This window comes from Abramis brama (genome assembly GCF_963993115.1).
Source record: "Abramis brama genome assembly, chromosome: 21".
Classification (NCBI taxonomy): Eukaryota; Metazoa; Chordata; class Actinopteri; order Cypriniformes; family Leuciscidae; genus Abramis; species Abramis brama.
Window position 1 is genome coordinate 15,140,361 of NC_139983.1, and position 26,155 is coordinate 15,166,515.

At 37.4% G+C, this 26,155-nt stretch overlaps 1 protein-coding gene across 21 annotated transcripts in view; it reads right to left on the minus strand.

Annotated features, from left to right (window-relative positions):
* nrxn3a (neurexin 3a) overlaps positions 1 to 26,155 on the minus strand; it is a 285,254-nt gene that overhangs the window by 164,394 nt on the left and 94,705 nt on the right. For 11 of the 21 annotated variants that reach the window (XR_014603919.1, XR_014603920.1, XM_084096200.1 and 8 more), the window contains 9 exons: positions 21,829 to 22,032; positions 16,329 to 16,355; positions 13,387 to 13,506; positions 12,501 to 12,882; positions 11,184 to 11,374; positions 10,916 to 11,089; positions 8,796 to 8,810; positions 7,983 to 8,009; positions 5,739 to 5,858 (listed from right to left, as the gene is read on the minus strand). Coding sequence is in view for 16 of the 21 variants with exons in the window: in XM_084096200.1 (XP_083952326.1) it covers positions 5,739 to 5,858; positions 7,983 to 8,009; positions 8,796 to 8,810; positions 10,916 to 11,089; positions 11,184 to 11,374; positions 12,501 to 12,882; positions 13,387 to 13,506; positions 16,329 to 16,355; positions 21,829 to 22,032 (1,260 nt within the window). In the remaining 5 variants the exon portion in view is untranslated. The remainder of the gene's footprint in view (positions 1 to 5,738; positions 5,859 to 7,982; positions 8,010 to 8,795; positions 8,811 to 10,915; positions 11,090 to 11,183; positions 11,375 to 12,500; positions 12,883 to 13,386; positions 13,507 to 16,328; positions 16,356 to 21,828; positions 22,033 to 26,155) is intronic. The other 10 variants (XR_014603916.1, XR_014603918.1, XM_084096195.1 and 7 more) reach the window with 3 other exon arrangements.

A 26,155-nucleotide genomic window follows, 5' to 3' on the forward strand; every position in this document is an offset into this window, starting at 1 on the left:
AAAACATTTATTATCAATAAGTTACTGTATGACAACATATATTTTGTTGAGCAATTTATACAAGATTGAACTTTTTTTTTTTTTTTTTTTTAAGTCAGTTTAATATAATTTAAGTTGAAACATCCAAGTTGATTGTACTTACAAATTTAAGGCAGCACATTTTTTTTTTAAAGTGTGATAAGACCAATCAGCTTTTTGGGGTTTTGATAACCGTCTAACTGTACATTATCCCTTAGGATAAACCACCACAAAAAAAATAAAATAATTTGCAGTACAGGAAGTCATTTCATAATTCTAGTCAAAGCATTTACACATCAGTTAATGAAATTGCAAAACATTTGCTGATATTTAAGCCTGCACTTGGCCTTCTCTCCATCTCTAATGCATTTCTCCCTCGCCTCTGAGACGCATTGTCTGAGTAACACTACATTGGACACGAGATAGCTGAAGGTGCGCCTTTGCTTTTGTTGCCATCTTAATTGATGGCGTGGCTCAGACGGGTTCTCCTGTTTCTAATGGAGTGAGGAGAACACAGCTTTGATGAAGTCTCACAACCAGCAGGGGCGTGAAGCATCCTGCTCCTCTTTCCTCTCCAGCAAAGACAGAGAAAAAGATGCTCCTTAATTACCGAGACTCTGTTCATGTCAGACACACATGAGGGAAAACAAATCCATCCCTCCAGCATGTTATTTGTCTATCTGTCATTTAATTTATATATTTATGAAACAAATGTTGGACATGGGAGAAAAAAAAAGGAAGAATGCCGATGGGTATCATTTAAATTGTGCAAAGCAATATTTCATGTTAACCCTGATAATTAATGTTGTGGGAAAACAGAAAGTAAAAGAATCGCTTTGTTGTTTAACTAGGCAATTTGTAAAACCGCTTCAGAAGTTTTAGCATATAAAACAGGATCATCAAGAACCTTGACTTTTTTGAGCTCCCCGCATCTAAAACTCGACTAAAGTATGAAGCTATGTGGAGATACATCATGTGCTGGCCATCAAGGGCCCTCAGCCAAGAAAAAAATGACAGGCACCTTCAGTAAAACCTGAGGGAATTCATTAACAAGCGCGTAGAACAGCTCCTTCAAAAGCCATTTGTGAACGTCTCGTGGAATTTGAGCGCCGACTGTTTTGCTTTCAGGAACTAAAAGAAGTCTGCATGAAACGAGGCTGTTTAAACCTCTGAATAAACAGCTCCGTTCTCAGACAGAAACTCACACTAGTCTAGCGGATGCTGGCAAATTCCTTTAAGCAATATTCATTTGCCACAAGTTCATTTAACAGCCAATGGAGCTTCTAACCAGTCATTTATTACCGCAGCTCAATCAACGTGATTGCGGAGTGTGTCCAAATTAATAAGCAAAGACTTGGAATGCGAGGGGCAGCTTGCAATTTGGTGTTTGTTTAGCTATAGCTGCTTGAAAGAGGCAATGAATGCATCTCATTCCTACACAAGCTCTTGTAATGCAATAACACTGCACTCCATTTTAATCTTAATTTAGGGTCCAAGGGCATTGCTTTATATTCTGACTAAAAGCATTTTGATGATCACTGGCCTCCTTCAATGAAACAACCAATTAGTGTAAGAGTTATCGCTGGATTCAGTGAATCATATCTAGTGGTTTTTCTAGCAATGGATTCCTTCATATATTCAAATGAGATATGCAGAATTTTTCAAGGTACTCGAAGATGCTTTAAAAGACATAATGCTAATGCAACTAACCATATAATCATAGATAGGATTTTCAAAATAGAACATTTATTTACTTTTGACTGTAAATTTTGGTGCTCTGTTGGGTCACCATAAATGCAAAATCTGGGTATGGGCAAAACCAGATGATAACAACTACTCTAGAAAATATGATCTTTCTAATGTAAAGTTCTGTTTTGTTAGGAATAGATAAACTATTGCAGATACTAATTCTGATAGCAGAGATAAACAAATTCAAAGTTATCTGTTACAGACCACAAGGCAAAATGCTGCAAAAACAGTTTTAACAAAAAGCATGACTGATAAATAAATGCTTACATTTTTCTGAGTGGAAGCTTATTTATAAATAATATGATTTGACATTTCAAAGGGCAAATGATTGCGATATAATAATTAAAGTATACAACTGCATCATTAAATATCAGCTTCACAAGATATTAGCTCATTTATGCAGTATGAAGATAAAGCAGAAAACCCCACAAAACTATGAATATAAATCTGGCTGGAAAAATAAAAATCTAAAAAAATAAAGAAATCTCAGCCAAATTGTGAGTAAGGAACATGTGAGAATACATTTTCCTAAAATATATACTCAGAAACGAGGGTGCTATATAATAATGCATTATTCAAAGAGTAAAATTTTATGAGATGTTCTGGCACACAGCAGACATCTGTGGCTGCTTTCGTCTCTAACTAAAACATTACTGCCACCTAGTGTTATGTAGCGACTAGAGAGGTTCAGTCTGCAAATACATGAGCGTCACAAGAAATAGTCTGTTTCGTCTATGGACATTAAATTCATTATTAAGGCTCTATATTCATTTGTAACTCAGCAAAATGACCTACCACGTCTCATACACCTCTTTTAAATGAGACATCCAGTGGCGTGTAGTGTTCTGAAATTAGGCAAAACCCTTGTGTTGTATAGTGTAAAATAGTGACTAAAGAGGTTAAATAGTGTCCCAGTTACACTTAATGTTTACATTACATAAAAAATAGAAACCAAATAGACTACAATTCTATTTAGTATTTTTACATTATGTAATTAATGTTCAATTTAAGCATTTTTACATCAATTCCAAAATAATAACTAAAGGCAGTAACAATTTAAACAATATGTTTTCAATTATTTGTGAACCTCTGTTCAGCTGTTATTTTTAATAGTTGACTCAATTTATTTTCGGATCATCAAGCTCGGTAAACACCATCATCATGTCATCATGTGTCATCATGTTTTCAGGCCATTTCAAGTTTGATTTTGATGTGACAAAGCGGTGATAACTAAGTCGCTGAGTTGTTTACTACTTTAGTACAAAAACAAGAGGCGGGATTTATCGCACGAACCAATCGTGTCCAATCACAACCAATACTAGCCAATAATAACCAACTGCAGAACCATATGCCACAGCAGTCTGAGGACAACAGCGCCAGGACAGCAGTCTCACACCGGTGTTGGAGTGGAGCTTATAGAGTCATTAAGGTTAGGTTCAGTGGTTGGGTGGGGATCGTATTTGTTAAGGTTGAGCTTATAGTTATAGTGAAGGGTAGGGTTAGTGGTTTGGGCGGGTAACGCGATCGCCATCAGCACCCTAACTTCAGATCTGACGATGTTGGCCTGGCGCTGATAACATTCAAGATAACATTCTAGGCGTCAAAACTATAAAAGAGGAAGGATGCCCTCCCCTCACTGTCAACACTCTGCAGCCACTCTGTGTGACTGTATGACTGCTGACCTTTTCTTGCAAGAATATAAACCTCATCAAAGACAATTGAAAATGCTTGTCTCTTATTTAGTGATATAAATTTGTTTGCCACCACAATTTGGCGTTGTTGGCAGGATTCAGGACGTGCCTCTTGGACCCGAGAGCGGACGGTGTTTGGCCACCTGGACTGAGCCGTTCCGGCCCTACCTCGTAAACTTGAGAGACGAGGGGCCGACCGCCAGGGTCCAGGAGAGACACCACTGGAATCACAAAAAGAACTGAAGTGGCGTAAGCTGAGACTGGTAAGAGACAAAGTCTAAAATAATTATAAAAGGTGTTGCTGTTGGACAGTTACTTTTAGAAAAACGAGTGATTTATACACTTTCTAACGTCACATTTTGTAATAGTTGCGTTGTTTTATTTTTGTAATATGTTTTCTTTTTTTGAGGAGGCAGTGCCTCCCTTGCCTCCTCGGAGGAAACGCCCCTGATATCTGCGTATAGCACAAGACTGAATACTAAAGAAATAAGCTTTCATATCCCTAAGAATAGAAGCAAGAATTTTGGTGTGGCTACAAAAACACAGTCCTTTGATTTCTTTCCCGTATAGCAGCAAGTCAGATATTCTCCCAGACTGACAAAGCCGACACACACACATCACTCTTTCTGCATTATTCAATTAAGTCTGTCCCTATCTTCACTAACATGCTTTTGATTCACTGCTGCCCCTCACAAAAATACGATGTGTCAAAGCAGCAGGCTGGCGTACTATTATGCATGTCAGTCTTCAATCTCTGGAAGGTCAACTGTGTTGTTCTTGCGGTGGAGGGGAGGAAGGCAATCACAGTCATATCACATTCTCACCGAGGCGCTTTCTGTGTCTGTAGGGATGGTGTTTATCTCCACCGACTCAAGATAACACCTTTTATTGTGGCAGTGATGTCAAAAGAATGGCATCATTATGACTATAGAATAAAGAGCGACTGTTCATAGTAGAAGTGCATTGTTGTTGATTGACATGGTTCTCCGGGGCTTTTAGGACAGATATGATACATGTTGACCTGTAATGTAAAGTTTCGTCTGAATAGATCAACCGTGTCCTGTGATATAGGCCTACCCATGCAGTGTTATCATATTTTTACTCTCAACACCCACCGTTTACATAATCAGATCTGATTAAATCCATGAAGAGTTCAGTGAAGTGATTAAGGATTTGAACTTTAAAGGGCCGGTTGTGAGCAGACTTAATGATTTTGTCTCTCTAACGGTTACGAATTTCATGGCACCTTCAATCAGATCTTTACTAATATCACACTTAACAATTTCTGATAAATATAACACAATAAAGTGGTATCATAAATGATTTGGAAACTTAAGACACACTTAAAGATGCACAAACATCTTTCTATTAGATAACTACATCAAATCCATGCATTAGCAAACAAAAGGACCTTGTCGCCAAACTAACACTGTTGCGAATAATTTTTTAAACCAAAATGATCGCCTGGTGATTTTTCAGGTGATGAATAAAGTCAGTGTGATTGTGCCAATTCTATAAATGCCACATGAAATTATTTATTTTTTAAATTTTGCTTAAGTGTTCAAAACCTTTTTGGGGCCTTTTTGTAGTCATTGCGTAGTATTTAAATTTTGTAATATATATATATATATATTTTTTTTTATAGAATTGTATAAAATAATTAAAAAGTGTAAATATGTATATAGTGTGTATATACATATATACATATATATACAGTATATACACACACACACATATATATATATATATTAATAGGAATTAAATATGAAATATATATATTTTTAGTATTTTAGTAATTTATTAAATTATTATTTAATATAATAATAATAATATGATCATTATTTATTTATTTGTTATTATTTATTAATTATTGGATATATATACATTTATTACCACATTTATTACCACATTTATTCAATAATTTGTAGAGAATGTTTAAATGGTACAAATATACAGCATATTTTACCAGCATCAGAAAGTAGTGAATAACACATACCTTTGTTGTCTTCAAACAAGTCTTCAGAACATGAATGCATTGAGTGTGTGTGTGTGTGCGCGTGTGTGTGTGTAATGTATGAGCTTTTGTATAAGCTTTTGTGCAACCAAAAACCATTAGTGTGTTTGTGTAACATTTGCTATGTGGATTACAGCGTGCTCAATTCATCTGTCAAAGAGTGGGTCCTTGTGATCATTAAAATTGCGTAAACGAGTGAAACGAAGAGCAAAATAAACAAGAGAAAGAGAGGATGTGGAAACTGCACGAGGCGGAGGGCAACTTACGGTCATTACACTGCGTCCCAGTGTAGGAGGTCATTGAACAGTCACAGGTGTAGTTCTCCCATTGCTGGATGCAGATCCCCATGTTGGAACAGGAGTCTTCTTGGCATGTAGTGCTAGGACCTATGGTAGCAAAGCAGAGCAATGTAATACTGGGGGCAAACGTCCCGTCATGCTTTTAAGGTTCCATGCAGGTGTGTGTGTTACAGTATACATGCAGTTTGGGTTAGTAGAGGTACTCAAAAAACATCCCGAAAGCTGTTGAACAAACGTGGCATTCCCTATAAACGACTGGATTTTAGTAGTAACCATCATACTCTAGACATATTCAACATTGCTTGTTACAAAAGAAGATTGAGACATAGGGCCAAGCATGAACTTTCTCACATCTGCACAAGGGAACAAAGGTCAATGACAACATTTAATAGCGAGATGTGTACATAGTCCAGTATGTACTATTGTTACACATGTTAAGAACAATAGTGTGCACACCAGCCACGTGCAGTCAAGTTGAGTGTGTTCCAAACACATCCTGTGTTTTGGCACACTTGGGTTCATTTTGAGGGAATGCAGCAAGAACAATAGAGCTCATTACCCAATTTAGAGTAAGAGGGAGAATGCATTCCCACTGAATTAACCGTGTAAACAAAATCATTGCAAATAAACTGGCTTTGAGTGCATTTTTCTTGTGAAATACAACTGCGAAAACAAGAGGTTAACCACAAACATAAACTTGAGTTTAACAAAAGAGGGAGGGAAAGAAGGCTAAAGCGCATTTACTGTGCAACGCAAAGTGCAACTTCAGTACTATGTAAAAGTTCAACATAAAATGATTCACCCCAATTTTGGCTATCAAAATGGCAAATGTGACATCGAATTGAAAATCTGAGAGAATAATCAGTGAGCCTATGTTGTTCAGTCATAGTAGCACATTATAGGCCAAACATATCAGTATGTAAACTGGCCTTTAGTTCAGAGAGAATATTTTTGTACAGATTTACATGTTTGAGGAGCATTAGATTATACAACTTAGTGCTGATAAGGGCCATCCATATTATGCAGCACATTGTCATGTTCCCATTACTGTTCAAAAGTTTGGGGTCGGTAAGATTTGTAATTTTTTTTTATTAATTAATCCATTTGATTAAATATACAATACAGTAATATAGTGAAATATTATTACAATATAAAACAAATGTTCTATATATTAAAATGTAATTTTGTTCCTGTGATGCAAAGCTGAATTTTCAGCATTATTACTCCAGTCTTCAGTGTCATGATCCTTCAGAAATCATTCTTATATGCTGATTTGCTGCTCAAGAATATTAATTTCTTGTGAAAAAAAGAAATAATTCGTACTGACTCCCAACTTTTGAACCGTAGTGTATGTTTTTATACAGAATAAGATACTAAACTCAGGATTAAAAAAAAAAAAAAGAAGGAAATTATAGCTAATTTTCTTTTATAACAAGTGAAGTGAACCCCTGGTCTAATGCACTGGAAAACATGAAAACAGTGCTGAAGTACATTCATTTTCTTTTCTTTTTTACTATTGTTGTAAAGCTCTGCATGCACTGCATAACAGGAATTACCCAAACAATACTGGATCACACTTTTTACCTACAGCTGCGACGATATTCACTTCAGCAACAAGCACTCTTATTTGTGATGTTACTTAAATAATAAAGTCAAAATCACATCTGTCCCGAGTTTACATGCTCAGTGGGACACTATCTGAGTTTAAAGTCTATGGTAGCGTGCCGACATTTCCAGATGGATTTTCATGCTAATTCTATTAATTATTTTGCTAATCATATTGCTGTTCAGTGCTTCTAAAGACAGGCGAGAAGTAACCCATGGTGAGATATTTAATGGATTCTCCTAAGCCAGATTTCTCTCTCAGCTGAATGTCATTAGTGTAAAAAAAATAAATAAAGAGAAAGAAACAAGACAAGATACAGCAAAACAGGACGTGGAGACTTAATTATACAGGAGGGCTCATGTTTTATTAATGCAGACTCTCAGTTGCAATCATTACTTTACTCGTCTCACTTTGCAAGTCTCACGACCTTCAGAGATGAACACAAGGGCATTGTCTTTTAGAAAGAAGTGAACCATTTTATACCAAGACATTGTTACAGTGAACCAGCTAGTGTCCGCTTTATGTCTGGGTATTGGGAAGAGTACAAAACAAACCGGCACAAGACAAACAGCAGCTTGAATGGAATGGAATTGAACCTTATATACCTTGTAGATCTGCTTTGGTGAAACCAACTTTGTAAAGCAAGAAACAGAAAAGCGAAAACAATCAAACAGGTAAGAACGTGGTCGATGGCTTCTGTTAATAAAGCAAAGGCTTTACTAACAGGACATGCTTTACCATTCTTAGGAAGGGTTTGCACTCTTGAGTTACCATACCATGGGTTAAAAATAATGTTATTAATAATAATAATAGTAATGAAACTGATGGGTTGATTCAGCATGGCTGGGTTGAACCAAAGTGAAAGTCTTTAGTTGCAAATAAAATAAAATGAAATTAAAACTGCAGTATGCTGATGAGCGTGTGCCTGACAAATCTAATTTACAGTTTAGATATAATCAGCCGTAAACATGCAGAAAAAACAGGTTTCCTTTGCATATTCTATTCTAGTCCATTGTTCTGACAGCAAAAACGTTAAAAGGACTTTCAGATGCACAAAACGGGCATGGTAATGTGCTAACGCTAATGTGAATCAACAGGAATTGCTAAGATTGTATAAAGCAAGTGGTTAGAGAGGGGACATTTTAATGATGTTGCATTCAGCGAAAAACAAAATGTTCCCCTGCAATACTGCAGCGTGTAATCGAGCCCTCGCCTTCCTAAGCACAGGTGCATCATTGCCATCTGGTGGATGAAAAGCTTCATTACAACAGAAAGGAGCATTCATTGCCATATGAACCAGCAAGAATTCTGTTGCCATTGTGGAGCCATTCCATACACGGCTTACAGTTTTACTGTGCACATACAGTACAGAGTGATGTTTCTTTCATGCTGGGCTGTGAACATAAAAACCTACTCACGTTCACTTTTGGATGCTGTGCGGGAGAGATAAACGTAAAACACACACACACAAAGTTGTTCTATTCATGTATGAAATGAAGAACTGAATTCAAATGGTGTCGGATATGTCTCTGTCTACAAAAATATGTATAAAATATGACAGATACATCTTAAAGATATGTATTGAAGCAAGTCGGTTACATCAGAAAATCTGGTGGCAGCCTGTGTCCTGAAAATGTGTATTAAATGTTAAATTTGAGCATATTCTTCTTCTATTTCGGATCACACAACGTACTGTAGGTTCCAAAAGCTTTAACAGTGAAGGTCAGCTATATAATGTTGTAAAGAAATAAAACATTTATGGTTTGCAACACTGATAAATAGTTTTAAATGTTTTGACATTAAACCATTAAATGTGCATTAGTTTAAAGGAAAATGACATTTTCATATCTGTTAAAGCCTGTGTTGTTTGTAAACTAGATCTTAGTAGATTTTTGTCTTTGGAAAACAGTCCCAGACTTCTGTATCCGATTATCAAGCATGCTGACATTTCACACTCACGCCATGGACTCAAGCAACAAAACGTGAAGATGATACAACAAAAGACCAAACGATTTAGGTTGATACGATTTTATTCTTTGTTCAACAACATGTAAATGCAACATGTAGGATACTCAACATAAAAGGAGGCTTTTTGTTCAAGACAACATTGAGATGTGATGGATGATGGAGAATTAATTTTGTGATTGATGGACAAGCAAGAAAATGTTTATACTCAAAGTTTTACTCAAACAAAACTATAATGAATCAAATAAAGAAAAAGAGAACACTGAGAACAAAAACTGAAAGACTTACAAAAAACAAAAAATAATCAAACCTACACAATAAATGTACGGAAAACAAAGATATAAGCATGCATTGAAATATGGCAGAGATCTCATGTACATACGAAAATGGATATTAGCAATGAGTTAGTGAAGAAATATTATTTGTTTGTGGATTTCAAGTGATCTGTGTTCTTTTTTGTAACAAGTTTGGCATTTAACATACAATACAACATTTTGATGCTGGTTATATGACCATACTTGGACATTGAAAAATGTCAAAATGTCAAATTTGTCTTTCAAAATATTTTTGCAAATTATGATGTTGAAGGATTTTCAAGTCTTTAATTATTTTATTCTGTATAAGATTACTATAATATGGAATTAAATAAGAAGCATGACATTAGTCAAATGCACAGATACTTTTATTATGCAGTATGCTAATGTTTATTTCACTCCCATCCAATATATAGAGAGATTTTTTCTTTTACAAATATTTTGATTTCATATTATATATACACTACTGTTCAAAAGCTTTAATGTTTTTGAACAAAGATTTTTAATGTTCTTATGATAACCAAAGGCTGCATTTATTTGATCAAAGATACAATACAAAAAGTTATATTTTAAATATTATAACGGAAAATAACCATTTTAATATATTTCAAAAAGTGTGTGTGTGTGTATATATAAATAATTATATATATATTATAATTTAAAATGATGTAAACAGTTGTGCTGCTTAATATGTGTGTGGAAACCATGATACCATTTTGGGATTCTTTGAAAGTTGAAAAGACAAGCATTTATTTGAAATGGAAATCTTTCGTAACACTAAACTTAACTATCACTTTTGATCAATTTAATGCATCCCTGCCAAATAAAAGTATTCATTTTAAAGCTTTTTTCTTAAACTGTAGTGCATATATATTACAACACATTTGTCGTCATAATTACATAATATCTGCCTATATTCTTGTTTTATTTTGAATGGTTTAAGGTCAAAACACATCAGATCAAATGCATGAAGTTCACCTTGCCTCAAAATACTGCAATGTAAATATTCTCTCTGTAAGTATGTTCATAAAAATGTCACTAACTGATACAAACGAAGACTTGGCTGATCCTAGCATGACCAATGTGGCCAATAAGAATATTAATAAGTAAGTGGGCTCAACAGAGAGCTGGCTGGGTGAGAGATGAGACAAGCAGGGTGAGAAAGATGCTGTGATGGCTCAGTGAGGTGGAGGTGGAACTACTGTTTGCATTCATGAGAAAGAACGGGCTCCTCGAGCTAGAGTTGTAAGAGGCTGTACCTTCGCATCCTCGCTCAATCTGACCACTGCGGAACAAGGCGTCGTTTATGAGGTCGGGGAGGCGACCGTTCAGGTCCACAGATGCCAGGCAACCCATAAAGCCGTCCCTGGAGGCCACGAGTTTGGGCAGGCTGTTATACATGTTGGGCCCCAATCCGGCGATGTAGAGGTCACCTGAACAGATACAATAGACCGCGGGGTAAAAGATGTTAATGATTACATCATGATTGTGTGTGTGAGAATATATGAATTTTAGCTGTTTACATACCTTTAAGGTCCAGATTTTTAGCGCCATTGACGACTTGACTCACTAACTTGGCATCGACTTTGAGCGTGTGGACGTTACTGTTGTCTCTAGTGATGACAACGTTGTGCCACTGGTTGTCATGGAGAGCTCGGTCACTATTGCCCTTGATTACATTGGGCCCGTTGCCGAGATCAAACACATAATGTATGTACCTAAAAGATGGGAAAGTGACGCTCAGTTTAATGAGAAAATGGAAATGCCATACCTAAATTCCAATCCAACTGTCTCAGCAGTTTTATAAACAAAATCAATGAACATAATTCTATTATTCTTCACTTCTGTTTTTTATAACAAAGCACACTGTATATGAAATAGTCTAAGCTTATTTTGGATAAAAACTTGGACAGGAATAACAATTTCTTAAGTGCTCGATAACCAATATACAGAAACAATTTTTAACTACATCTAATTTTTGATTTTTTACTCAATAATAGCTACATCATTACAACAAAAAAGGCATATGCATAATGAATATTTTACTAATAATGATCATCATTATTACAATTGTGATTATTTATGTCATTATATTTACCTCAAGCTGCTTTGTGATCTAAAAGATTGCGAATTTATTTTTAGCTTTGTTTTAGGCTTACTTTTATTTAAACAATACATTAAACAAGTTACTTTGACTGTGAATACTAAATGATGTCATTTATCGGTAGAATTAACTAAATATTAGATTAAGTTAAAGTTAACCAAAGATAGGCAAAATTAAACAACCAATAATAACCAAGCAGTATGAAAATAAAATGTGATTAGGGAAAAATGGTCAGTTATTGGACTACAGTATATCTAGAAACCAACACAATCAAATAATAATAATAATAATAATATTTATCTGAAATTGTACCTTAAGTTTACCTGTGGCTGTTAATACTGTTTTGGTCCACTAAATGGTGTCATTTATGAGTGGCCTCAATATTAAAGATCCGATAATTGATTAAGGTAAAAAAAAAATAAAAAATTGGTCAAAAACATTTATGTTTTAAGTTTATGTCAAGATATCAAAAAAAAGAAAGAAAGTATATTACCTGTAAAAAGCAGAATATATAGCTTAGCTCACAGATTTCTAGTTTACTTGCTTCAACTACTGTACTGTACACCTTAAATTTACACTGTACACCTTGGTTTAATGCCTAAAACTCCAGATGACATTGCTTAGGCTAGTTCTTCCTCATAAGTGTTCACTGAAGCAGCTTGTTACCTTGTAAGGTTTTACTGGCAAGGTAAAAAAAACGTAATAAATAAGGTAACTGACTACTACTTCAACAGGCTTACCCTTTCACCAGCTCCACAGCGATGAAATCGCTTCCATCCCCGCTGTTAAAGAGGATGAATCCGTCCGGAGAGGTTGTCTTGAACTGGAAGAAAAGGTGCATGGATGTGTAAGCCTGCAAGGTCGCTAGACTCAGGTAACTGCTCTTTGACTTGAACGTCACGGGGTCTGCGATGATGGAGCGCATGCCGAAGCGAGCGTTGAGCTCGCAGTAGTCGATATCACCGTTCTTGCACAGGTCGATGTACAGCATGCCATTGAACTTCAGGCTCTGCAGGTGACCGATGAAGCTGGAGGGGATCATGGAGACGAAACGGCGCTCGGTCATCACGCCCGTCTCGATGTTGTGGAACTCTAACCGGGTGTGATCGCCCACCATCTGACCTACAAACCACAGCAGGTTGGAAAGGAAAACAAGAAAAAAATGCTGCTATACTACACCCTTAAACAATATTACACTGCTGTTCAGGAATTCAAATACAGTGACATACACCAAAACCCTTATTCAAGCACTGAGAGTCACAAACACAAAGAGTGAGTCCTACATCATGTCAGCATAGCAATGAACCTAAACTAAATGTTTGTATTGTATTGCTGTGAAACACAAAAGTAGTGTTTGACTGAGAACAACTGAAGATGCAATGTATAGGCTGAGGCAGTTTGCCAAACAAACTGAAAGTATGTACTATTTCCCACAATTTATAAAACCCACACAATATGTAGCGGAAGACTAAAACTAGCAACTCAAAACCGTTCACATAGATATTTCTTCAGTTTCTTGCAACAACTAGTGCTTTAAATAATATGCATGAATCATCTATAGTTGCTCACATACAATAACCCATCAAGAATTGTGTTGTCTTTCAGATTGAGGACCGAGGATAGTACCTTCTGCTACGTCATCGTCAACCGTTAGCTTGTAGCTTTTGCCCCTCCGGATCACGCGCACAGTATGCCATTCATTATCATTGAGTTTTTGTCCGGCATACAGTGTCTCTGGTCCTTTGCCTGAGAACGACGGTCATGAAACGTTAATGCCAACCTGAATTGTCTCTGACCAAACCTTTGCTTTCAATGTAGAAAATGTGATAACTGTTTTTGCTGCTTTGAATTTGAATTATGTGCCAAAAGAGTTCATTAATTTTAGCAATATAGATGATTAAACAAAAAGAGAAAGCAGAGGTTTGGTGCAGATGTTATTGAATTTTACACAAAAACATTAGCCTCAACTAAAATTCTATGCTAATTTTGTGTCCTCTGTTTTTCCACAATAATCACTTTAAAACATAACCATAAAATAAAATGGCTTTTACTCATAAAAGGTCTTGATATAACACTCAAAGACAAAGTTCTCAAAGTTAGTATGATAATGTACAAAATACCCCTTGCTTTATGCATTCATTTATTTCTCTGTTTTATAACAGACAGGCAAATAACATTTTGAAGGTAAACTGACAATTTAAAGTAATTTTCTTATTTTGGATTAATAGGCAAATACAACTTATAAGTTAGCAACACTGGCTCAACCAATAGCACACGTTTGGGAAGGGCTATATGCTTGTCCAACAGATAGGAGTGTGTATGGGAAACTTCTTTGAAAAAAACATTATTTTTACAATTCTGTTTGGTAACACCAGTGATGCAGAAATCACATGCTTCACCTTTAGTCAGAATCAGAGTTAATATACATGAAAGCAGTATATTTTTATGATGCAATACATTTGAGGAGTTGAGTAGTCACAGAGGAAAGCAGCGAGGTGTTTTGGATTCAGCTCAGAGCATGCTATTAAATCATGCTCCACATCCCTCAAAATCTCTTGGCTCTTGGGAAATTGTGTTATGTACCAGCATGCAGTTATCGGTAGTTCCTGAGAAAAAATATTACCCTCCTCCACCCTATTCAACACTGGCATAAACGAGTTTCGACAAACATGAAGCTCTCAAACTGCCATCACTGCCATTGTTCGGGCAATTTATCATGTCTATTAGATCATCCCTCCATGATACCGTGCCAAAAACAATATCTAGTGCACTTTAATCTACTGTACAGCTGCAACACAGATTATTGTTCTTTACATAATTCCAAAGAGAATAATAACAGATCAAAACAAGCCCTAGAAACCATTATCATACTTTGAAAGCACAAATGTCTGAGTGATCTCTCAGCTCGCCTTACCAGGGTTGCACCACTAATGCATAAATACAGCAGTATCAAGACTTTCTGCACAGATTCCACTGCCGTGCGCAGGTATAATCTTAGAGCATTTAAAAATGCAGGTCTCGTAACAGGAGCTTAAGAACTAATAGCTCTGATAAGCACATCATTATAATTAGTGGCATTATATTAATCTGAGTGATTGAAAGTGTGAACTGGTGCAGGTAAAGGGATGTGAGACTAATCTAGCATGATGTAAGTATTTGCTACTTGATCAGAATGACTGATGGAGGTGAAGATGTGGGTTACTGGTTTACTTGGTACATTTCCAGTAGGGCCAGCTCTCAAATACACCACCAGCACTCATCATTTGGCACAAACACTTTGTATCTAAAGTCAACTCCTGTACACTCATTGTAAGTATAGTCGCATGAAATCCAACCTCCAACGTTTGTTTTATCAGACCACTGGAAGTATAGTATTTAAGGATAGTCACCTATAAACAGCATATGAAACTGCTCCTGAACAAACAACTATAGTTTTTATCAAGATTCAAAAGGCATGCAAGCCATTTATAGACAGTATTCATCATTCATGGACATATATATGCAAATATAAGACAACTGCAATGAAATATTCTTACCTTTTAAAGTGAGAAAATCATAGTTTATAGTTTATCATAGTGGTTTTCTTACAAAAATGATCAAATATTTCTATAACTTATCATCACCTTTTTAGTTTCACATCAGAACACTGTCATAGAGAGAATCCAAGACCTATTTTTGAGTAAAAGCATTGTTTTTGCCAAAACTGTAGAAATGCGTTCCCCTAATAATGGCATAATAGTATAAAACAGTGGAAAATATCAACATCAACAAAATCATAGCTAACTTAAGCGTAGTATTGAACAAAGTCATTCATGTACTTCAATTCTAAAATTTGCAAGTAATGACTGTACTGAATGCATTTCTTTTAGCATATTTTTTTGTTTCAAAAATTGTGTATTAAGCCATATATTAATTAGTTTGACTTAAAAAAAAACCAACCACCCCAGCAAACATATCAACCAACAAACAGAAATACGACAAAAAGCATATTGCATCATATCATTGGAATAAACTGAAATTAGATGCCATTATAAAAAGGTAAGATTTTGCGTGCTCTGTGTGCATTTTTAGGAAAAAATTGTTGACATGTGGTGACTTCATAATGTGACTTCAAACACTGAATTACAAACTGTAGTTATTGCAACACAATAATAAAAATAGAAAATTAAACATTTTTTCCGCATGCACAATAATATCTCATAATAATGCATGCACTACTTTAAACTGAAATACTGCATTCCTTACTAAAGTCAGAAAAAAAAGTAAGTAGTTTAGAAGATTCCATCAACTTTTAAGTACAAATTAAGACCTTTCTATAAATTATGCTAATAGGGTAGGAAATAGATTTTTCATGACAAGTAAATTATAGGCCATCAAAAACAAGCCATGATTATTAAGTCACCACCATTTAATAATCGTGGTAATCGTGATCGGAGAGATCCGTCAACTGACCCTTTCACTAGAAGCAAACTCTCCTTGACTTGATGGAGGAAAAGGCATAAGACTTAAGACATTCATTTCAACAAGAGAATCATTAGGAGCAAAATGAAACTTGAGTGTTAACTTACTGGAGTTACAGTTTATCCTGATACAGTCTAGATGGGGGAAAATAAGTGACAGATGAAATTGCATCCTTCAAGGTTACAGCTGCAGACATCCAAAAACAATAATTCCACCCTTCCGGGGACGTCCACATGCAAAGAGGCGGCCATTTTTTAGTATTAATCAAAAAACATTATAATTGAATGTAAAGACGGCACAAAATCACTGGTTTAGCAGCAACTGTACAAGAATTAGAGATACTGTACATAATCATGTCTATGAATAAAACAACTTCATGATTTAATGATTATTTTACTACTAAATGAATTTTAAGCATTAGGAAACACCGGTATATGCCTTATAAGCAATGTTTAGTTTATAAATAAATTATAAAATGGCCGCTTGGAGCTCACCAACCACAAAGGCTATTCAACCCAGAGCTTTATTTTATTTTATTTTATTAAAATTATGCTTTCAATTGAACTATCTAAGGTCCTGCCCCATAGAAATCACACCAGCTCATTAGCTAAATATGCTTTAATAGCTTAAATACATTTAGCAAGAAGTTGGTGTTAGGGCATGTTTCTTGAATATTGACCAATTTAATGGCACTAAAATGGTAAAATAATGATTTCACGTTTGCCTTCTCATTTTGATGGCATCATGCACTGGGTTGGGCTCTGTGTGGCTGGATTTACCATGTGTCGTCAACCGCAACAGAAAAGTGGGAGCAAACAGCCTCGATCCAATAAGCACCAGCACCATGCAGTGGCCTCTGTACCTCCAACTAGATCTTCCTGAGATCTGACCACTCAAATGAGGACTAAATATACTACAATCTCTATAAACATATTAGTGTTGGTCTTGTTGTAGTGGTCTGCATCGTCCTAGCAGTAAATACCTTTGTATTTTGGAAGATAGAGCAGTCCTGAGTGTACTTAGTAGAGTATGTATGCAGTTGATGTGTGTTTTATTGCTGACAGGCTGTCAAATCATTCCAGATGATTTCTCTGTGTATGCAGTCATAAGACATTCTTGTCTCTTTCAGTATGTTTACAGTGTGTGGGCTATGTTTGTCTCTACTATGGCTGAGCTGTCACAGATTATCAGTCCTACTGTCAAACCTCAGGCTGTTTCCTGCAGTGAGGTGTGAGTTATGTCACTTCCTTTAATGATGACACAGTGACTTAATGACCAGTTAGGGTCTCTCATCTCACATCTAACCGTAATAGGTGTCGGTTTGAGGATTGAGAGGTGCTACAGTACCAGCTGCAGGTGAAGCTGAGAGCTCTGTTCTCGGGCTGTTTGCCGACCGGGCCGCAGGCTAAGGGCCTTTGAAGGGGTGAATACCATCTTTTGACAAAGCATGGAGAATGTGTGTCAGAGAATGGGTGAGGGGGGGAAGAGGCGATGATGGTTAAAAGGAGGTGATGTAACAGAAAGGAAATACCAACCAAAGCACAAATGTGGTACGAATGGAGCCAACTGAGACAGAACATGAGGATTGTAGTAAAAGAGTTACTGAAGACATTGTCAAGTAGAAAAGATGACAGGAATTAGTGTTACGTTGACAATCAGAAAGTCACAACACTTGGAAAGGGTTTGCAATCGTAAAAATTAATTACCCATCATTTCAAAAGTTGATATCAAACAAAAATGCTATTCTGTTATGCAGTGCTGTGACTGTCTCAAAGGAGTTTTTATCTTCACTATGACAATGATCATGGTTAATATATTCAAAAGATGCACCAAACATTGTGTCAGTTAGGTCTGGGCAGTATGACGGTACTAGATATATCATGCGACGGTATAATTTTTGACTTTATAATGCAATAGACACATTTGCGATGGGCAGGAATGCTGTACATTATTTACAGTTGAGAGCAATGGAGAAATTTGTAGTAAAGTTATAATACAGAGCGGAATATGGCCAAAATTGAGTCAAGATGATGGAGAATTAGGATGTGTTCACACTTGGCAGGTTTGGTTCGACTGAAAAACGAACTCTGGTGCAATTGCACTGTTAGTGCGGTTCATTAAATAAGTGTAAAAGCTGCCATACGAAACCTGGTGCGCACCAAAAAAGCAAATCAAGACCCTTTGAAAAGGTGGGTCTCGGTCTGCTCGGCCCGCTTCTAAACGGGAGGTAATGTCACCCTTAAAAGGACAGTATGCTGAAGCATTCCTGGTTCTTCTCATCATAGTTGCAATATTGCCCATTAGAGTTCAGAACAGTCATCGGAACTGCGTCTTCTTGCAACAGATCTTTGTTTGTCTGTATAACGGAGGAATTCCTGGCACTCTTTCGACTCTTTTACGCATTTTCTAAGCTCTTTGTGAGTTCTCAGCTGGTAAAAATACCATCATATGTACGCACATACCACGAGCACATTTAATCCCAGCACACAGCATTATTTTGGATGTTCGGTAAGTTCTGTTGCAAAATATACATCATTAACAGCGTTTTTGTTTTGTGTCTTTCTGTGTTCGGTGTCGTGTGCAAAATGACAGTGTGAACGCTAAATGAACCAGGACAAAATTTTCAGTCCAGACCAAACGAACCAAGAGAACCGAACTACAAGTGTGAACATACCATTAGTTGTTTAGTTAGAGATTAGTTGTTTATGACTGCCGAACAACCGGCCAAATCAAATAGTCGAGTCCCAAAATAGATAAATAGCCCTGGATAAGATGCTGTAGGCATTTTTGAGGAAAAGTACTTCAAGTGTTGTTTCTATATGATTTTTAGGTGCTGAATCCATTTCTGCCGTATAACAAGTTGTAAACATCACTGTTTTGGCATAAACAATAAAAACAAAATGGCTGCCAAAAAAAAAAAAAAAAAAAACGTTTTAATGCATTTCTTGCAGTTTAAACATTAAACATTAGAACTAAACTATGCATTCTCAGAATATTTAAACATGTAAACAATGAAAAAACAACATTAACATGAAAGGGACAGTTTTTAATGGCTGCTGGAATTATGCCAAGGTACCAAGGTACACTGGGAAGCATATATCAGTGGAAATATGCAATTATGCCCAGCCCGAAGGGGGGGACTTGGAATACACATGACCCCAGGGGGCTGCATATTGAGAATCACTGGGGTGTCCAGCCGCAGGTGGAATATTTCAAACCCAGGGGTGGCAAGGTGGCTTGCCGAGGGAAAGACACATGCTCAGAGAGGCTTACAGTGGAATACACACGTGGGGGTCGCCCAGAGGCCGTGTTAGGTGTCGTCCAGCCTGCAGCTCTACAGATGTCTGTTAGCGAGGCGCCATGCGCTAGAGCCCAAGAGGATGCCACACTCCGGGTGGAGTGGGCCGTCACACCAAGGGGGCATGGTCGACCTTGCTGCTGGTAAGCCAAAGCAATGGCGTCCACTATCCAGTGAGACAACCTTTGCTTGGAGAGAGCCTTTCCCTTCAGCTTCCCACCATGACAGACAAATAGCTGGTCTGAAGTCCTGAAACACTGCGTTCTGTCTACGTAAGCACGGAGGGCGCGTACTGGACAGAGCAGTGCCAAGGCTGGGTCTGCCTCCTCCGAGGGCAGCGCTTGCAGGTTCACCACCTGGTCTCGAAAGGGTGTGGTGGGAACCTTGGGCACAAATCCAGGCCGGGGTCTCAGGATCACGTAAGTGTTAGCCGGTTCAAATTCCAGGCACGCTTCGTCAACCGAAAATGCCTGCAGGTCCCCTACCCTCTTGATGGAGGGCAATGCAACCAGGAGCACTGTCTTCATTGACAGGAACTTAAGCTCCACTGATTGCAGAGGCTCAAAGGGAGCACTCTGCAGAGCAGTTAAAACCACTGAGAGATCCCAAGGAGGGAACGAGAGGAGGGCGAGGAGGATTCAGTCTCCTCGCTCCTCTCAGGAACCTGATGATCAGGTCGTGCTTTCCAATGGACTTACCTTCAACTGCGTCATGATGTGCGGCAATGGCGGCACCATACACTTTCAGGGTGGAGGGAGACAGCCTTCGCTCCAACCCTTCTTGCAGGAAGGAAAGCACGACACTGATCGGGCCTTTCGTGGGTTCTTGAAGTTTAGAAGAACACCAGTTGACGAAGAGGTTCCACTTCAACGCATAGGCATGTCTCGTGGACGATGCTCTAGCGGAAGTGATGGTAGCCACCACCGCTGGTGGTAGGGTACTCAAACCTGCCTCGTCCCGTCCAGGAACCACACATGGAGGTTTCAAAGATCGGGACGAGGGTGCCATAAGGTGCCCCGTCCCTGAGAAAGCAGGTTCTTTCTCAGAGGAATTGGCCAGGGAGGTGCTGTCGCGAGGAGTACTAGTTCTGGGAACCAGGTGCGGTTGTGCCAATACGGGGCAACCAAAATTACCTGCTCTTCGTCCTCCCTGATCTTGCGCAAAGTCTGTGCAAGAAGGCTCACTGGGGGAAACGCATACTTGCAGAGGCTCCGCGGCCAGCTGTGCGCCAGTGCATCCGTGCCGAGCGTGCCCTCGGTCAGAGAATAAAACAGGTCGCAGTGGGACGAGTCGTGGGAGGCAAACAGATCTACCTGTGCGTCCCCGAACTGATCCCAAATCAGCTGAACCGACTGGGGATGGAGTCTCCATTCTCCAGCGAGAGGCCGAAACCGAGACAGACCGGCTGCACGGTTCAGGTCACCCGGGATATAAATGGCTCGAAGCGACCTCAGATGCTTCTGACTCCATATGAGGAGGTGGCGGGCGAGTTGCGACTCTATCCACCTGTAGTGTTTCGGCTGTGAATAATGCACCTATTGTTTCGATAACAATTACAAGAAAATGGGACCCTTATTTCAATGTTATACGGTGGATCCTTATTCAGGAGACATTGAACTTTCTAAAAATGTGGTATAACAACTTTTCCTCAAAAATGCCTACAGGGTTACACAATCTTGAAGATTCGGACCTGACTAAAAATAGAATTGCTCGCAGTGCATGCATAATGGTTCATCAAATCAGAATTTAGCAGAAAATGGTATATATATATATATATATATATATATATAATTTAAAATATAATATATACAGATTTCACTTCAATATTTAATGTTTTTAACTTTAATGTTGCATTGAGTGCAGCTAACGTTGGACTTAACCTTCAGTTTTTATAAATAAACGTATCCATTGGTTTGCATTCATCAAGATCTGAATGAAATTATAAAATAAAGTACTATTTTTGAAGGTCTCTCATAAGTAACCCTACTGTGATATATAATAGTATATTACTTGCACAGTGATATAAGGTCATACCGCCCAACCCTCAACGTCAATTAATAGCCAAATTGAGTTAAATTTACAATCAATTACTTACTATAAAGAAAACTATCAATTCAAACTCAACTTAATCAAATGTCTGGTGAACCATGCAAATAAAGAAAAACAATAAAACAACATCTTAATATATCTTATTAATGAATGTAATGATGATGGATTCAGGGGAGGGTGGGGCTGGAACGATGGAAAGAAAGGAAGAGAGAGAAAAAGAAGAAGCACTGCATCCTGAAGGAGGGGGTTTTATACAATACCTAAGTTGACCGTGAGTTTGACACGACTGCCATCCAGCTCTAGTCGAAGAGTATCGGCAGAGTCGCGTGAAGTGGTGGCCATGAGCAGGCCATACGCCCGCTGAGACATGAAGCGAAGGGACACGTCCTCCGCTTCAGTGTGCATCACGGTAGGCATCACCACTTTCATGAACATGCTCCCATCATAGCTCAAGATAGACGCCTCTGTGGACAAAAGAACACAAGATCCGTGTTTAGACATAAATACTGTAAATGTAAAAACAAACTTTTCTTCCAGGAGAGAAAACAAACATTGCGAGAGGACAAATAAGTTTTCTTAAAATGGCTGAAGTTTTTTTGGAGTGACATCTTAGACTCACACAAAAAGACGTGAATGACAATATAATAAAACAATTTTAAAATGATACATTTTATTGGACTTTCAGCATAAACAATGCCAAATCGTACCCCTACACAATTTTGAAATACCAATAGACTGCATGGTCAAGGTGATGGCCATCAAAAAGAGAAGTCATCTTCCTGGGAAAACGCTTGACTAAAACAAAGCACATTGAGTTTTCCTACAGGTTTCGATGAACTGGCTCAACAGGTAAATGAACAGATCTCTCCTGCCATCTGCATTTTCAGCAAGCTGCCACACAGCCAGCCAGCCAGCCAGGCACACCGCTTGGACAGGACTGATGGACGCAGCGATGCCCTTTCTCTCCAGCCTCAGCCTCTGACTGTCATTCAACGTACCGCTGGCCTGAAAACACTCCATACGAAAGTATTAGAAAAGCCAGTCAAGCATAAAATGTCTGCTTTGCCTCTACAGCATGTAGACAGAAATGGCAGCTAGTCTGGGCAGGTTTTTTTTTTCTTTCCTGAGATCAATTGTAGAGGTCACTGAAAATCTCATCTCAAGAACCTCAGGCTAAATATTTTTGAGAAAACCTGTGCAGCACAAGATATTTAGTTTTAGTTACAATATTCAATGAAGGTCAAAAGTTGCTCCAGATAAAATAATACAATATATACTACTGTTCAAATGTTTGGGGTCAGTTTTGAAAGAAATTAATTAGTTAGTTTTTATGCAGCAAGGATTTATTAAAACTAATCAACATTGACAGTAAAAACATTTATAGTTACAAAAGATAATTTGCTCTGTAATGTTTTGTAACCAAGGTTGTTAAAAAACACAGACATGGCAGATTCGGACAGGTTTCAAATAAAGTACGTCAGTGACAACTAGTCCTGTCTCTATAGAGTGGTGCAGGGATGACGTCAGAAACAGAAAAAGTTTCAGAAATGGCTCCCTTGAGATTTTCCTGGGTTTTTTAAATGTATGTGTAAAAAAAGCCTGTTGTAAACATAACTTGATACTTTGACGTTTTGTTCTACAACATGTGCGAAAACGCACATTTTGAAGCAATTATGTTTATCTTTGAAAACGTATGTTTCTAATAAGTAACTATAAGACAGTTTGAGTATGCAGTTTACTTTGTAGAACAAAACATCAAAGTATCGTCAAGTTATGTTTACCACAGGCTTTATTTTGACTTTTTTTTTATTTTTTATTAAATTAAATTAAACATAATAACACCGGACAGGAGAATCTCGAAGGAACCAGCGGCGAACTAGACGTTAAGACAGATATCGTGATGTATAATTATAGGATTGTCTAGCAATATATTGATTATCGCAGAAATGCTGTATTGTGATATATCGTGAGCCATGTATCAAAAGTTTAATTTAACAAATATTTACATATACTGTATAATACTCTAAACAACTGATAATCTGTAAAAGGCAATTTCACTGTCTAGGAAAAATCATGGTGATTTTGTCTCAGGTACATTTCTCAAAAATACATGAAGCAGACTTCATAAAATCAAAAAAGTAAATACAATGATGACACATTTCAAGAGAAGCTCAACAATAAATGCTCATTTAATCCTCAGCCGTGAAAACTCTATCCTGAACACATGCATTCTAAATACTGATGCATAGAAACCGCTGACAAACTCTACAATTACACATCGATCAATATGTTATTATGTGCAATTAGTTGCTTTTCAAATCCTCCCTGGGGCCCCCGCCAATTTTCATTTTACACCCGACATACTAAGCAGAGAGTGGGAGAAAGAAATCGAGGTCGAGCGGCCATCAGTGAAGAAAAACAGATAAGTGGGACTAACCTCTACAGTATCTGATGATTAACTCCGAGTGAAAGCAAATCAAAATGATTTTGCATCAACGTTATTGAGTAGCGGGCTGATGCGGGTGGACAGAAACATGGCGTGGAGGATGTCCCAAGAGTGAAGGGGGAATGAGCCACCAGAAATCTTCACAGGGTGGCGGTGTTTCTCAACAAGGAGCCGATGTTACACAACAGCGTCCGGCAGCCATCTTGAGAGACTCACTTATGAGATTTATTTTACATCTGTTTCCTCTCAAAGCATTTCATAAATCCGTCTCAGAGCACATGAGGGCACTCATTCACTGTAAAGCTTTTTCTCTTCTTTTAGCTGGGATAATTAATACAGTTCTTATGGCTGCATAAAAATGCTGTGCACACTCTAAATTTCGTATATTAATTAAGGAGATCTTTTGTTTTCCTATGTAAATAATGAACACAGAACTTATTCAATCACATACCCGAATGAAACACGGTTCATGAAAGTCAAATGAGCTGCAAAAAGCATTACTCATGGGAGAGGCTAATTCAATAAACAAAGGGCTTTAACTGACATTCCATCTCACTAATTGATGAATGAATAGATGGAATGTTTAATCAGAATTGTTTTGTTTTTGTTTAGTTTTTTCTCTCTGTGCTGCTTCTGAACTTTTGGATATGCATTATCGTTCACAAACAGATATTGCATGCATTTGACTATTCGTGCACGTTCAATGAGATTTGCAAATGTATAGTTTTGGGGTCAGATTTCAAGCAGTGTCCCAAAGTGTGACATGCTAAGCTCCATCTAAATTGATTTTTAAGCAACATTTTTGTAATTTTTTTATGTTTATTATGGATGGATTATATATATATATATATATATATATATAAAGTTTTGTGTATATATAAGTATTTATACTTATATATAAAAAAAACATACAAGTCTGCTTAGGGTCCAAAAAGACTCTCACCAAGAATGCATGTCAAATTTGGCTAAATAATCACTGCAGGAATAGTTATTAAGTTAACTTAAAAAAAAAAAAAAAAAGAACATTAAAATGTAAAACATGCCTTGTTGGTCTTGCATGGCCTTGCTTGAGGCACCAGTACCACGTTTGTGTCATAACGTTTCGATAAACCCGAATGGCTAGCGCTCTGGAATACAAATGTATTGATTTAGCTTCTAATATTGAGTGAGCGCAGGCTGCTTAATTAAGGTGTATCTGTGATATGATCTATCATCATCATCTGTGCAGCACAGAGGGATCAGACTGACCTGTACTGAGCTCTGTCTCAATGACATAATGAGAGAAACATCAGACATAAAAGGCAATCAATGTTCATTAAATTGTCAGTCTTCCTGCTGCTCACCAGCAGACGACGAACTCTAAACTGAAGATGACAAGGACATTAATGTAGGCAGCAATTCAACCTTCAGTCTCTGCTGTGAGGCAGAGACGTGCAGAGACCATTTGGTAAGCAGTGCCTCAAAACAGAGCAGCTGTTGCCTCTCTTTTGCTGTTCGTTTAGACTCTTTAACCTTTATCAGCTCCTGTGGTGCCACATGCTGCAAATTAAGGTGTAAAGAGAGACATTTTTTTTATACGTCTGCTATAGCAGTGTGGCGTCCAACTGCCCAATTTAGGTTTTAGGGAAATTCCTGATGACATTTAATCAACCATTGTGAGCATGAGTGAGATTATCATTATAACAATGGCCAATTCAGGTGTATTAATAAATGTTAACTAATATTCAGAGTAATATACTGTAAGTTAACACAAGTCTGGTTTGGTGAAGATGAACCAGCTGTGGGAGTACCTTTAGGTTTAGGAATCAGTGTCCAATGCAGGAACATTTTATCTACAGTATGAGAAACGGCACTCCTCGTCTATTGGCCATCACAGTATTTACAGCAAGTTCAATAGATAAATAAATAAATATTGGAGAGCTCTCCACTCCAAAAGCTGGATATTCTCTGCTTTTGTGGACAAAAACTAAACTAAAACCTTTTACTAAAACCAAATAATTCAGGAAATTGTTCAGTGCATGTTTGTAATTAAATAACAAATTGTAATTGTAATTCTATATTCCCAGCCGTTTCTATATGCGATAATATTAAACAATTTGTCTGTGATGCAGTTTTGCTATTCGCAATCCAGAAGAGAGAGA